This window comes from Platalea leucorodia, assembly GCF_965183815.1.
Source record: "Platalea leucorodia genome assembly, chromosome: 6".
In the NCBI taxonomy this organism is placed as follows: Eukaryota; Metazoa; Chordata; class Aves; order Pelecaniformes; family Threskiornithidae; genus Platalea; species Platalea leucorodia.
In genome coordinates, this window is record NC_138828.1 from 19,747,481 (window position 1) to 19,763,973 (window position 16,493).

At 38.3% G+C, this 16,493-nt stretch overlaps 1 protein-coding gene across 5 annotated transcripts in view; it reads right to left on the minus strand.

The window, feature by feature from the left end:
* Positions 1 to 16,493, minus strand: part of MAPK10 (mitogen-activated protein kinase 10) — a gene marked incomplete at both ends in the record, with an annotated part of 106,174 nt that overhangs the window by 53,919 nt on the left and 35,762 nt on the right. For all 5 annotated transcript variants that reach the window (XM_082316568.1, XM_082316566.1, XM_082316565.1 and 2 more), the window contains one exon: positions 129 to 258. In XM_082316568.1, the coding sequence (XP_082172694.1) occupies positions 129 to 258 (130 nt within the window). The remainder of the gene's footprint in view (positions 1 to 128; positions 259 to 16,493) is intronic.

Below are 16,493 nucleotides of genomic sequence, written 5' to 3' on the forward strand. Positions count from 1 at the left end.
AACACTGTAGCCTTTGAGCATAATTTCCTTTTCATTTCTTCTGTTTTAAAAAGGCACCCAACAAAGCAATTTTCTTTCTAACAAACCAATATACATACCACTTCTCCAGTTACCGACTCAAAACTTACATTTTTATGATTCACACACTTCATGAGGACCAGCTCCCTGTAAGCTCGCTTGGCATGAGTTTGGTTCTGAAATGGTCTGCTGAGCTTCTTAATGGCCACGTTTCTGTCAAGGACGGCATCATATGCAGCACTGCAGTAATCACAAACACAGGGATTATGCATCTTAGAGGCTATCCTGCATTTCTCATGGCAAATTCCTGAGACTCAAGTCTACTCTTGCCTTTTTTTCCACTGAGAAAAATACTGGGACAAAAGGAGGAGAGAATTTCTAGTGAGAAAAAAGAAGACATCAAAAGAAAACATGTACCACCACATCAGCAGAAGACAGCATGCACCACTACTTCTGAACTCGAGTTCCATAGGAAATTAACACTTATTTTCAAGGGGTGGGGGAAAAAAAATTAAGTGACTTCAAATAAAAATACAATAAAACCTGGATGAGACAAAAAGTTGTTTCATAAAGCAACTCTCTGTGCATTGGGTACAGCGGAGAGGCTTCTGTTTTTTCTGTCATGATTAGGGACACCTTCACCAAGTGCCTCAATGAACAATGGCCCATTTTTATCTAGAATGAAGTTTGTGTTTTCCTTATGATATTTCTAACGGAATCAAATTATTTAATCATTCTTCAAGACCATATCATCCAGTTCCAATAACATATCTAGAAACAGATCCATTTCACAAAACTTCTTTACCATTTCCTTCTGTTAATGAAAAAAAAGTTACATATACTTAGTTAAAAATTTTGAAAACATGAAGAAATACAGGCTCTGGTTTGCAAAGTGGGCTTTTAAAGCTGGGCTCCTAAAATTCTCCTTGAACTTTTAAATGTTTTGTATAATCTTCAGTTATTTTTATAATCTTCACCTCCTATGAATTTGAAACACTTATTTTGGTGGTTCAAATCTGACTACACAAATTTTGACTTCTACATTTCACAAAGCACACATTCTTAGAAACGTTCCCAAATGGACAGTCCTCAGACCCTCTTCCTGATTCTCCCTTTTACCAAGAATGAGGAAAGGTGTGACACAAGTTTTCTGCTACTCCATGAAGAGCACAGTGTATGTCCCAAAAGATAAAACAACCAAATCACTAGCTGTTCTAAAAATAATGACTTTTTCAAGCATCAAAGTAAATATTCGAAATCCTATAATTTTTTTTCTTATTAATTCCTGATTATTGTAGATGTTCACTGACATTCACTTACAGAGTCTTACTGACCAAGTAGAGAGCAGAAAGCATGCAAGCATCAGCTTAGTCACAAAGCCAACAAAAACGTACAAGTGCTCTAACTAAGTAAAAAAGTGTTGGCAATGTATGTCTTGGAAACCAACAGGTGGAGAAGAATAAGAAATATTTCAACTGCATTACTCCTGCATAAATAACACACCAAATACATCCCACAAATAAGAATAATTGTTTGCTAAAGGTGATGAGGAGTTTTGTGAAGAATGCTTTATTCCACTGTTGACATTTTTGGCAGGATGGTGGGATTTTCCCCAAAAATATGTTCAGAGAGAAAAAAAAATTCTTATGACTGCCCTTGCAGGTATTCTGAAACTGTCAGGAAGTTCCATTTTAACACTTTTATAGTAAAACTATTTCAGATTGAAATGTCAATTTACAAAAAAAAAGTAAAAATAAATACTGAATCTCCCCAAATTATCAACACTGTGAAATGCCAAGTACTGCACCTGGGGAGGAATAACCTCAGGCACCATTACACGCTTGGGGGCCAACAGTCTGGAAAGCAGCTTTGCAGAGAAGGACCTAGGGGTCCTGGTGGACAACAAGCTGAACATGAGCCAGCAAGGTGCCCTCGCAGCAAAAAGGACAACAGCACCGTGGGCTGCATTTAGGAAGACTAGCACGTCAAGGTAAGTGATCCTTCTGCTCTGCTCAGTGCCACTAAGCCCACATCTGGAGTGCTGAGTCCAGCTCTGGGCTCCCCAGTACAAGAAAGATAGGGACATAGTGGAGCAATTCCACTGATGAGTCATGAAGATGACTGCAACAAGGGACTGCAACATCCGTCGTACAAGGAGAGGCTGAGGTTCTTAAGTATCTGCTGGGAGGAGTAAAGAAGGTGGAGCCAGACTCTTCCAGTGGTCCTGAACAACCTGCTCTAGTTGACTCTGCTTTGAACAAGTGGGTTGGACCAGGCGCTCTCCAACATCATCCATTCTGTCATTTGGTAACAATTCTTCTCTTATTCATTAATAAGGCATATAACTTTTATGACCCAGCTAATATCATGCTGGGCACATGCATAAACAAAGATATTGCACTCACTAGTTAAAGCATATATGAAGCAACTTAGGTGATAAGGCTATCAAAGATCCAGTCTGACTTAACTTCATTCCGGTTCATTTCACTCAACTAAACCTTACATTAGGAAGAACAAGATGTGTGATTTATAGCCTAATAGTACATAGCAGAAAGCAAACCTCCTGTAGCAACGGTCAGAATTGTGTCTTTCATTCTCATTTAGTTTAGCTACAACAGGGCATGGCAAAGGCCACAACTAAAATACCCCTTAATTCCATTAAGAAAGTATTGAACAAATAAAATGCAAAGCCAAAGGATTTAAAAAGCATAATCTTTCAACAGTTAAATGTTTTCTCTCTATCATTCATGGACATATATTGCAAATATACTTCAGCAGACAAATCTCTCAGATAATCCATATTACCTGAGCACCCAACTTCTTAAAAGAAGAAAGTCTACATAAGACTCATCTGAGCTATGTAACAGTTCTTTGAATCATTTTAATAACTTTTTCTCTTCTCATATTTGAATCTCATTAGTTATGTCATAAAATCACTGACTAGCAGTTAGAAAACAGTAACACCGAATGTTTATCTGTGCAACCATTTTCTCCAGTTTCTGATCTACATTTGCTTTTCTCAATTTTCTCTCTACATCAAAGCAAGAGATAAAAAAACATCAATCTAAAATCAGAAAACCAAAGGCTTCTTAAGCCTTTGGCTTTTATGATCCATTCCCAATCCTTTACATACCATGGAGGAACATAAAACAACTGAAGTAATCCTTTGTACACAGGTATTTGTGTTGAGATACAAGGATCTTGACTGCAGTTCTATCATTGTCTTCTATCAAATGGAAGGTGTCCAACTACTTCAAGAAGTCAATACGTAAATTCATTGCACTGAGTAAATTAATAGCACTGATTTTTTTTTCCTATTCACCAGAGAGAAGCTTTTGTTTACAGACAGCCAACTATGCATTTTACTACAATGAAATTACAGATACCACATGTAGGTTCTCTCTCTGGTGCTTGCTACACAAAATCCTTACCTTGGAACACCAAGGTTAGTATTGATGATATATCAGCCTTCTTAAGACAAACTTCAGTCACTGGCAGAAGAGTGGCTGTAATAACAGGTGACTCAAGGGAGCGGGAATAAGAGAGAGAGAGTAATGAGTGTCTGTGAACTGCTATGAAAAGACTGAGCGTGAAAGTCAATTTCAAGATCTCCAATAAGAGACTGGACTTGCATCTAAAAGCCTGGGCTTCTTTCTCTGGAAACTATCATAACACCTCTTCCTCAACTATGAATTTATTTTTTAATTTATACAGTTGCCCTATTTTTATAATAAAGACTATAATTCACCCCTGGTCTTGTAATAAAATGATAGTTTTACTGCAACATGAGCTCAGAAACTCCAAGTTTACTACCATATCTCTGGCAGCTGTACAGACACAAAATGCAATAAATAAACTCTTTCCCTATAAATTCTGTTTATGGCTAGTTTGGCAAGGTAAATGTTTAGTGTTAAAAATACCTTTTTAAACTGTAAATAATTTGAAACAAACCTATTCAGCAGAGCTAAAAAATTTTATCCAGATGTGAATATAAATTCATGACTACTAAGAGATACATGTAATTACAGCCATTTAACAAGATTCTTTGCTGACTTCAGCAGAAAAAAAAGGAAATAAATGAAACTCATTCTAGTCAGATTTACACAAACCCAGATCATCATTTACCACTAATATTGTGTTCGAGTTCAGACTGTAATGACCAAAGAGCAATGCTTTGTTATCATGTACTTGAAGGACCAGGTGTTCATTTTTATACCTATTTCAAAAACCAAAGAAAAGCACTCCAGTTACGTGTCCAAGTTTCTATTTCAATAGACACTTACCAAGTAAATACTTAAAATTTTTCTTCCCATACAGGAATAACTCTTTTAATCAACAATGAAACTTAACATTTAATCACTTCCATTATATTCTATCAAGAATAGACTGTGAAAACCACAGAAATCATGTATTTTTTAAATCGATTCTTAGAGATGGGTTCCTAGGATAACAAATGATAGTCTTTAGTTTCAAGATTCTTCGGATGGGGCACACACATCCTTTTCAAGATGCTTACCCTTTCTCAAGCCACTACTTTGTTAAAGTACTATTATTAGCTCTCAGATGACGAATGGAAGCCCAAAGCAAGAAGGGAAGCTCCCAGCCTCCAGTCTCCCAGGGCAGGCTGTGAAATGGAGACTCTTGGCAATCTCAGCAAACAGCTTTCTATATTAAGAAAGTCCCTTCACTGAATGTTGTAGAAATCCAAGGGACACTAAGCATTACTCTCACCTATCACTACATATGTATATTGTGACAAATATAGTATTAAAATCTTTCTGAAAAGCTACTTAATATTACAGCTACTTTCTAAAGTGACAAACTTCAGTCATCTTTGCCTTCCTCCAGAAAGACTCCAGCTGCAACTCTGTTTATTATAAATCACTGCTATTTATATCTAGATTACTTGATCCATCTAAGTAAGGTAGTTTTGCTACTGATGTTAGCATTTTGCCTTACTTCCTTCATCCCAGCACAGCAAGAGGGAAGAAAGCTGAAACTGATCTTGTTAAACAAAGCACTGATGTGTGTATTTAAAATACCCTGGTTATTTAGTGATGACATCTCCATCAGTGGAGAGAATTGGTAACCTTGAAAATCACGTTTAACAAGAACACTAATGTTAGCTCATCCTCAACAATCACCACTGACATATGGAGCAGAACATGTTCTATATACACACACAGATATACATCTAAATTTACATACACATATACATAAAAAGAAAAACATAGATGGATGTATATATAAATCCTTTTTACAGTAATTTCTCCGACTTCAAAGTCCCTGCTCCTGGTTTCAGACAACTATCACTAATGCACTTTCTGAAGAAGTAATTTTTAGGAACAGCAAGAGCTAAATCTCTTTTTCCTGTATCAAGCAAAATTTCTGTAAAAGTGGTTTATGAAACTTTCACCATAAGAATTTTAAGTGCTTTTTCATCTCTCTACTTAAGGTCCCATTTCAGGCAAGCACTCTAACAAAAAGAGTGAAAAATTATTTTGCTTTAAGCACATTTTGAAGTGTATCTGGTACAGTTTTTTGTGGGTTTTCTTTGGTTGGTTTTCACATTGACCTCACTTATCAGTCCAAATTTCAGAATGAAATTAGACCTTCTCGCTCTTACCTTTTTTTTCCTCTCCTTTTGACATGTAACTTCTGAGTTTCTAAAGGCAGACATTGATACATTTCTATTTACAAACAGTGCATATTCCTCTCTTCAATAATTACTTTTAAATAGGAAAAAAAATATTTTTAGAGTGAAAACTTCTCTCCAGAAAGTATCTTTAAAAATAGTGAATGTTTTTCACGAAAACGATGTAACAGAAAAGAATTCCAGACGTGCACCAACCTGCAGAAACAATTTCCCCCAAGCAGCACAAGTCAAAGACCACTGTCATGAATAAGTGCCTTTCAATGTCCTCATTAGGTTTGGAACCAAGCCTGTGTGCTGAAAACCCAGAAAATAACCAATATGACCCAGTTGCAGACCTGTTGTCGGGAATGGCTACAGGCCCGATCAGGTCTATTTCTCCTCAAAAAGCAGAGAAATTCAGTGGCCTCTGAGACAATATTCAGAGCTGATGCTTAAGGAGACCAATACAGTTTCATAATGGATGACTGCTGCACTTTTCCTGTTACCGTATACGGTTCCAGCTATTTGTTTTGAATTTCCATCAGCTCACAGCTTCTTGCAATCAGCTGGTAACAGCTGGATTAGGAAATACAATCAAGCTGCCTCCCTGACTGCAACACAAGTCATCATTTATTTTTTTACTGCCGCCATGGATGTTTCACAGAATAAATAAATCAGCCTTCAAGACCTTCCATGAGCTTCCTCATCACAGCAGAGATTACTGATTGACCTCAAAACGTTCCTTCCTGCACTGCATGGGGCAGCAAAGACTGCACGTGCTGAAGTGCAGCAGAGGAGTCAAACACAGGCATCCTGCCGCATCAAATACCTTGCCAGCAAGGTGCTCCAGCTGGTGCCCTTTGGAGCCCCTTCACATGCCAAGACGACATGAAAACTAAGCAGCAAAGACAAAAAGAAAGGGCGAACTAAGCTGTCACCTCAGTGCATTTTAAATGGGAGCAGGTCCCCCCTTTGGGCCTTTGGGAACATTGTAGCCAAAGCAAGGTAACTCACTTCACTACAACATAGTTACTCTATTTCCCACCTTGCAAAATACAGCTCTCTAAAGGCCCTGGTTAAATAGAAATATATTTTAATTGAGCTACATTTTTTCAGAAATCAGACCAAAGCTCTCTGGTTATCCATACATGAAAGAAGAAAAGGTGATTTAAAGAGCTCTATACACATTTCTGTCTGAAAAGATATGGAAATGACCAAAAAAAGAAATACGGACTGCTCACATGACCATTTGTAACTATGCTTATTGAAATGGAAGTCAAGCAGACAAATCTTTGCCACAGCTAAAAGAAACCACTTCAACAGGAATCTTTCCCCAGTCAGGTCTGTGACAGTGTATGCCTAGATATTTATGATCTCAAAGAACTTGTTCAGAGATCCAAATTCACCCATGCTTATTCTTAAAAAAGCAAACATGAAGTCCAAGCCCACAACGCATACAGTCCCTTTACTGTCACCTATAAAGGATTAGAATAGTATCATTTTCATATCCATGACATCTGCAGTCCAATCTTGAATCCATATTACTCATTCTCTTTAAAGTACTACAGTCATTGCCTGAAATGTCAAAGCCAAGCAGCCCTTTCCAGCAAAGATAAACTGGGAAGCACAACAAATTTGTATTTCTAAGGGCAACTACATTTGAAAACTTTGCTGTGAAATCTATTTTATAATTCAGTCATGCTGAGACAGCTCTTATCTGCCAAACTTTCAGAAGGGTGGTCTGAAGGAAGATGAGCGAGCCATCATACATAAGACAATGTAAAAGAAATTGCACAGGGAAAAAAAAAGGCTGGAATGCTTATTTTTAGTAAACATATTTACAACAAAAGTTCACTCAACATCTGTCACTGGTGGCTCCAAATGTGCTATAATTTTGCCAGTTAGTTACACTACTAGATAAAACTGTAAAATAACAAAATTATTCACTGTGTGGCAAAAGAAGATACACACTTGGAAAACTGTTGGGGAAAAGAGGAATCACAGGCTGGAATCTCTTAAGAAAAAGGAGGGTCTGCAGTAAAATTTGCCCTCTATTACTTGCTGACAAATTCTTCTGTTACTAGGCTGAACCTGCTCTGCTGATATCTTCTTTTAAAACAATTACACACATGAAAGTATCAAATTTGTTCATGTTAACAAAGTGCCCTTTCATCAAAACCTCTAGCAGTTCTTAAACGTGACTATCCTCTCCAGCTCCATCACCACCACAAACCACAAGCCTGTGTACACAGAAGCTCCACACCTTGCACAGATCAAAATCTCTTCACCGAGCTGACAATTCAGATGTGCAAGGTTTTGCCCTTTTGGCTCAAGTTGTACAAAAATACCTCTGTGACTCTCTCATCTGCAGCTTGAACCTCAATTTGGTTGTCTTTCTAATTACATGAGCTGGTGATGCCCTAACAAGAACCATTTTGGAATCCACGGATCAGTTCTGTATATTGATGCAAGAAAAACTCTTTTCCCATAGCCGTTGTCACTCACAAAGATGGTGCAGGGATACAGCAGGAAAGGCAATGTGCAAACAGCTATACTGTTCACACATCGCCTGCCATGCCTCTCATAGTGGGTGCCGGTTTAGTTTGCCTGGTGACTGAAATATTCATGAGGATGCTGAATATGTATGTTTACATACTTCTCATCTGTATATACTCTGCTAATTCTTTATACTTGGCTCTGAAAGCGACTCAGTTGTAGAATCCTTTTCTGAATAGAACTGTAAACCCAGTACTTTCTGGTTCTGCATTTCTCTTGTCACTAGTTCACTATACAGTCTGCTAGCTGACAATAACTTTTGTTAACTGCAAGCCTGGGAAATTCAACCTGGTCCGTGAAAGAAGCCAAGTTGTTTTTTTTTTTTTTCATTCTGCTTTAAAAGGGCTCTAGGCCAAAATGCTTTCCCTTATGTGTGTGACGTGTAAGAAATGACAATCTCACGGTTTCCAAAGTATGCTTCACTACTCACTATGGTCAAGGATTTACCTAAGCCAAAGCAAGGTAAAAATCTGAAAAATGGATCAGAGCTGAGGGCGCCTATCAATATTCAGTGGCAGAAAATACATGGGCAAAGGAAACTGAAGTGTGATTTGTAGTTAAACCATATTGGGTAAATGTTTGCCCAGCATTTGGAGAATGGATATAAGACACTGAATCTGGCAAAGAGATCTCACATTCAGTGCTCTGAACTGTCAGCAGGGTATATAAACTTTGGACAGTTTTCAAGTTGTGTTAGGCATCAAAGCGGCAAAGCCAGAAAAAGTCCAGTTTCCTCATTTAACAGCAATTTACAAGACTAGGGAAATACGGACACCGAGGCAGAGTCTGTGCACCTGGCAGAAGATGAGTACCTAGCACATTCAAACTGTCAGTCACATGATAGATCTGTTATTTTTGGATCTACAAACTGAAATAGAAAACAGCTACTATCTTCCATAGCCACCTTACAGTCATAATTTAAAACACTTGCTAGCTTGCCTGACAAATAGAACAAAAGCTGTCAGTTTGCAGAAAAAGAAACATTATTTCACAATCTTTCTTGCTGCATTTCTCAACTGATTAAAAATCAAAATTCAACCAAGCACTAAAATCATATTTTCAGCAGGTCATCATCTGCTATGTGATAATCATGGAAGGAAAAAAAAGTCAATGTAAAAGGAAAAAAAAGTCAACCCTAAAAGGCTACTCAAATTCTAGTTTCCCAAAACCAACTCTGCAGTCTCTGCAAGGCTATTCTAAGCAGACAGAAACAGAAGATCGGAGGTGCCGAAATGTCACTTGGTGCTGTTCTGGGAGGGAAGAAAGCCAATGCTGCCACACATGTCACCTTTACCCCTCCAGCCAAAGGGCTAGTCTACAGCCTGCCCCTGTGCTGACACTAACTCAACCAACCCAGGTTGCTCTAACTCATTCAGCACTCTCTCGTCCAGCTGGGCTAATTCTGTATCTACAGTCTCTCATACTGAGGGACATCTCTGACACAGGTAAGATGCTAGCAGGTAAAACTGATGGTTTGCAAGGATACAAAATGTTTTACCTGCTGTATAAGAAGCCAAAATGCCTTTGTTCAACAACAACAAAATTAAAAATTAGTTAGGTTTTCAAGTTGCCCTGTTACACCAGAAATTTCAAGATGTAGATGATCTGACACAATTTTAAAACAAGATTTTTGTTTGAATAAGAAACTCTACCCCCTTCTGTGGCTTATGGTGAATTAGTGACCCCAGAGCTACAGAATTTATTTCCAATTTGTAGATGGGCACCAACCAATTTTGGATGGAAAAGTATAACACCATGAATCCAGAAAACAATAAAAGAAGAAAAAAACCCACACGATCCCCAAACCCCCTCGATGTCCTGTTTGCCACTTGCTTTCACTCCTTTCTTTAACCTTTCTTCCTCCTTTCTGCTTCCCTTCCTAACTGCGTCTCTCTTTATTGCCAACTCTTGCTCATTCTGGTGAGTTTTCCCACTCATGTCATGCCAGATGTGTCTCACATTGTTCACAGACTTCACCTAGGCTTCATACACAATCTCTTGTTTCATATTGCCTTTCTATTTTGCACAACTTCTGTTATATCCCAATTTTTTGGGCTGTCACTGTTTTTTATGATTTTCTAAGGACAGCAGGTCTTGGGACAAGGGACAACTTTTTGTTTTCTGTAAAGCACTGAGAAAATCTGTAGACCATGTTAATATCAGAGAATAAGAATCAACAATACATGCTGACAAAGAAAATGGAATTATCTGAGCTGCATTTCCTTCCAGACTGGCTCTAGTTTTTCTATTTCTGGTTCCATTGCTTCTTTGTTTTGATACCTGCACTTTTATTTGGATATTCTGTCCTATTGCCCAACCTCTGTGATTCCATAAGGTCACAGCTATTCTCCTACCACAAGAGAAACCCCTTGTCCAAGTAACAGAAGTGTTTAGTGCAATTGCTCTCATGTTAAACACACGGTAATCAGTGATGATGATGCAACAGTCTTCATTTCAGTGGTGACAGGATTTCAAGTGAATGAAATAAAAGTCTGAACTCCGTTAAGGTGCCTGACATCTGTAAAGGGAGTTATAAAATGTTGCTGCCTGATAGCGAAAAGTGTAAATTAAATTGAGTTTTTAATCAGCCAACACAGAAAGCACTTAAGTTAGACGAACATCTGTTACTTCGCTTCAACCACAGAATTTAAAAACAGCTGATAAATTTTTTAATGGCTAATTTTTTAACAGGATCATAGATGGCCAATTGGCCAATTTTTTAACAGGATCATAGATGCTTATCCAGTCATGGCTATGAACAAACCTGCTCTATACCTAAGAGCTGTACTGATCCAACTGAAAATCCTGGGTGTCAATGCTCTCAAATGAACCTGACAGTGCCTTTACAGTCCTGTAGTTTATGACCAAATGAGTGTTGTTGCCAGGATTCACAAAAGCAGGTTGTGCAGAGACAGTTTCTACACCAACTTATTTACTTTTTTTTTTTCATAAACTCGCAGAGAGAAAATTTGGAATAGATTTTGCCCACCTAACTATTGTAGTCATGGAAACTATACAAGTTCTTTAAGGAGAAAAGAAGAAAAAAGGACAGAGTCAGAAATATAAGCAGTCTGAGTATTTTAGAGGCAGACACCGTGATGTCTCTGCTAGGAGAGCATACTGTGGCATGTTTTATTACTTATCATTTGTGATTACCAGAACCCAAATTACATTTTAGATTTCTGTGTATTAGCAAAGGGAAATGAAACACGAGAAGACAAACATGAAATACGTGTTGACTTCCTGCCTACCAGGAATCTCTGCAGTTAGGTAGAAAAAGGACATTACAAAAAAAAAATTGAGAAATATTTTTTGTGAAATAATTACACGTCAGACCTTTAAAAAAATATGCAACAATAATTCTTGCTCAAACATTACATCTCAGGTAATATACAAAAATGGATCATATAAAAATGGGTCTTCATCCTGCCTCAGGTACCTTCATGCACTGCTACTGGATATATACTTTTTTTGCCTCTTTCCCACTTATATTAAAGATAGTAGTAGTAGATACAGGAAGTTGTAAGAATGAAAGCAAACATGAAATAGAAGCTGCTTAAAGACAATTAACTAATCTCATTTTTCAGACGTATTATGTATAGTTTGACATATGGTAGCTGTTCTCTATGATCCTCATGACAGTTTCCCTCCACATCCAAGCTGCGTTCTTTGTTGAGTCATTAGCAAGAACATTCAAGACATTGCCTCCTCCTCTCACCCCATATCCAAGCAAACTGTCTCTGAATATGTGTTACTATGCAAATTCTAATAACATCACCTTAAGAAACACAAATCTGACAAACTTAGATAAGCACCTTCACTCAATATTCTGGAGCTAAATTCCACAGAGAGATACTCAGTCTTTGCTGTTCACACTGGGAGTCTCTCAGCACCTTAAAATTTACATGCTGGTGATCCAGATTCCAAATACAATTGGGAAATTTGCTGTCTTTCTGAAGAATCAAGGCATAAGTGTATCAGAGCAACAAACCAGAACGTGCTGTTCCAGATGTACATCAGATGGTGATCAATGGCTAACTGAATACATACAATTAAATTTCTGGCATTTCAGAGCAACGACACGCTAGCAAATCGAAAGAATACTACAATGTGAATGCAAATTGTTAGTTGGAGAAAAATCCTGCAATGTACAAATAAATGAGTGAGGCTTGAAGCTTGCTGTGAGTTTACTTACAGTATTTCAACATTTAAGAACTTCTGAAAGTGAAGAAAAATTCTGTCAATAGTTTAAACCACTTGTTCTCAGGAGAAAAAAAAAGTCTCATCAGGTGTTGCCATTGCATGAGAGATTAGCACTGGGAAACATCAGAGAATTTGTTTAAATTGACATGCTTATTTCACTAACCGTACAGTAATAGTACACAGTACAAACTGACAGCTATTTTCTACGTTACTCTCACACAAAACACTTGTAAAACTCTCTAAAGGTTGTCTTCAAAAACCTCCTCAGGAGTGGAGTGTCAAAGCACATCAGTAAAGCACACAACAGCATGAGAAAGAGAACACAAGCTGAACTAATGGATACAATTTGGAGAATCTTTAATAGAACAGGATAAATCTGCAGTGCCAGCCGACAGAATGTTAAGCACAAAAAGTCTGCAAAATGTGACTGTATAACTGAAATGCAAGTGACTGAACTCATGACATATGCTCAGTACTGATTCGCAGGAGAGACTGTGTCATGCTTTAACCCCAGCCAGCAACTAAGCACCACACAGCCGCTTGCTCACTCCCCCGGGTGGGATGGGGGAGAGGATCGGAAGAGTAACAGTGAGAAAACTTGTGGACTGAGGTAAAGACAGTTTAATAGGTAAAGCAAAAGCCATGCATGCAAGCAAAGGAAAACAAGGACTTCATTCACTGCTTCCCATGGGCAGGCAGGTGTTCAGCCATCTCCAGGTAAGCAGGGCTCCGTCACACAGAATGGTTACTTGGGAAGACAAATGCCATGACTCCGAATATCCCCGCCTTCCTTCTTCTTCCCCCAGCTTTATATGCTGAGCATGACGTCATATGGTATGGAATACCCCTTTGGTCAGTTGGGGTCAGCTGTCCCAGCTGTGTCCCCTCCCAACTTATGTACCCCCAGCCTGCTCGCTGGTGAGGTGGTGTGAGAGGCAGAAAAGGCCTTGACTCTGTGTAAGCACTGCTCAGTAATAACGAAAACATCCCTGAATTATCAACAGTTTTCAGCACAAATCTGAAATTTGTACTAGCTACTATGAAGAAAATTAACTCTATCCCAGCCAAAACCAGCACAGATTGGGACTGACAAAATTAACGCTGCCACTCCCTTCAGAGCCACTGAAATTCTAGGCGTATCTGGGTACAGGGTTCACTTCATTTTTCCTCTGAATGACATGTATTCTTTTTTCTCCTCTTCTGAGGAAAATTAGTGATCTATCCTGCGGTGAGAACACCTCTGAACTTCAATGGAACTATGCCAGTTTATACAAGCAGAAATGTTGACCTCTATCACGGAATAGAGTATTTCAATTCAGTGGCACAAAGAAACCAAAACAGTATTGCTGGGATAGCAGGATCACGATGGAGAAATATATTGATCTCTCAAGAACTTTAAAACACTAGTGTCCAGCTAAACAATACAAATAAGGCTGTGCATTAACTGTAAGACACTGAGATGTCCACTATTCTCTGTCTCTTTTCCACTGCGCCATAGCAAAAGCATAGACTATTCTTCTTCTTTGATCAGTGTGGGCTCAGAACTGATTATGCTCAGAAGTGTCAGCTCCTCTTTTCCATGGCTTTTACCACTATTCCAATTGCAATATCGCTTTAGAACCTTATACTCAGACCGGGAGTCAATTGTGCTACACAAAACGAGACCTGAAGGATAATCATCATACAAAAGACCGCAAGTGTGTTTGCAAACTCAAAAGATCTGATCCTCTTCATCATTTACAGGCATGTTCCATGCAGAAGGTAGTCATATTAAATTAAAATCTATTTTTAAGTGGTTCTATTGATTGACTATGTTCATCTCTTCACAGACCTCCACCAGAGATCTATGGGAGGGAAGAGGTTTCCCTATAATAATTGCCTTAGTATATATAACGCACGAATATACAGAGAATTAGAGGAAGTTTTAGCCAACGCCATCATAACAAATCTTCCATTACCAGTTCCATGACACAACAGGACACTTCCCTATGATAGTTCCAAGGAGAACAGCAACAAAAAAACCTTCATACTGGACATCTTGTAGTGGACAATATCTGTTGCATTCCTCCTATGGCCTTTGAATACTATGGGAAGTGGTTGAGTCCCCATCCCTGAAGGTATTTAAAAGACATGTAGACATGGCACTTAGGGGCATGGTTTAGTGGTGGACTTGGCAGTGTTAGGTTAACAGTTAGACTCAATGATCCTAAGGGTGTTTTCCAACCTAAATGATTCTATGATCCTATGATTACTTTGGGGAAAGAATCAGCAGTTATATAATCTACAACAAGCACCACCATCACAACATGCTGATTTGAAAGAACTCTGAACTCCTTAAGATTCAATCACCAAATTACAATTAAATCAGCAAAGGAGAACCTACGGTAACCTTAGACAACATAGTAAGCTATCAGTTGACTTGCTGACTCTAACTGTTACAGGAAACACAAAAAGACTCTGCAATCTCCTTCATATTCAGGCTTAAAGATGATATGAAATAACTAATTCCAAGAAAAACAACACAACAAATTTCCCAATTTACTACTTCCAGAATATATTTATAGTCTCCTCTATATCTGCAGATGACATATCTTTCTAAACTTATAATGCATTCACTGAAGAGCTACCAGGACTCTTCAAAACTATCCTCAAACCATCATTCCTGCTCCCATACTTCCCCCCCCCCCCTTACTCCAAGACACAAAAACTTCTCGCATAAACTAGATAGCATAAAGCACTTCCCAGCTAACACTCCCCTGGTCCACCTGACACGTCATTAGACCACATCCCAACATCATACAGCATAAAAGCCTGTCTTCACTCTTCAGAAGAGAGCAAGATAAGCATTCAGGATTTCAGCTGAAAGACATCATCAGACTCATCTATTTGATACTCACCCAGACAATTTTGTCTTCAAAGCTAACACTTTCTCCTCTTAATGCACACAGGTATAGGCACCAATGTGGTCATAAACCAGGCCAAATGTCTTCATAAGCTGCTTCTAAGATTTTAATTACTTCTATCCTCAAGCCTGTAAGTGATGTCTTCACTACATGCCATGGAAAACTGGACTTCACCCTTGCTTCCATCATAAATTCAGAAACTATCACAGTCCCTTCAAATTGCTTTTGAAATATTCCTATATAACACCATTTTTCTAGACATCACAGGCAGTATCAAAAATATCACAGGCAATATAAAAAATGATAGTTTGCAAACCACAGCAGAAAACCTACAGATCAATTGCCTTGCTTCCAGGCAAAAAGCATTCATTTAAAACACAAAGAAACACCCACTCCAACATCAGCACATTTCTGTTGATTTTATGGAACATGAGAATTCCTCTCCCCCCACCCTTATCTAAACGATCCATACCTGCAGGCTGAAAGCAACCTCTCTCTCTCTCCCCCTTGTAAAATAAGGTAGTTGTCAACTCCCCTCTAACATTGCAGAGGGGTATCAACTACCTCTTCTCTCAGTGGTTTAAGTAGCATGTATCTAATTAAATTCAGAAAACTGTTCTCAACTCATTTTACCTTTGACCTTTTCTGTTTCTATCGCAGACTTGAAGATCAACTTGTGTGGTTAAAAACCTGCATAGTTTTTACAACTACAGCTTGGTCTAATAAACTACAAGCTCTGTTTCAGCTATGTCCCATTGTCATCATGCCTATAACAACATGAGAATTTTATGCAAACACACCCTATATAGTCTTTCTCTCAGATGTCAGTGTGATGCACAGTGAGCAAACGGCCTACACTTGTATTGAGTAGTTTTTGCGGAGTGAAGACGAATTTCCCTGCTCAAGAGATTCTAAGCAGCTTTTTCTTTCTTCCTAGAGGCAAAAATAATCTTGTGAACATAGTTAACACCATTGAAAGCTCCCACAATTAATTTCCGAAGACACCAAATGCACTACGTCTACAGCCAATACCACTTTCTCACTAAGTTTATAATTATTTCACATGGGCACAATGACAATTATAACTAACACTCACACCATATGGCTTTCTCTTTTTCACGTAATTTAATAAATTATCAACCCCTAAAGACCTTAATGTCTTTACTTTAATGCTTCTA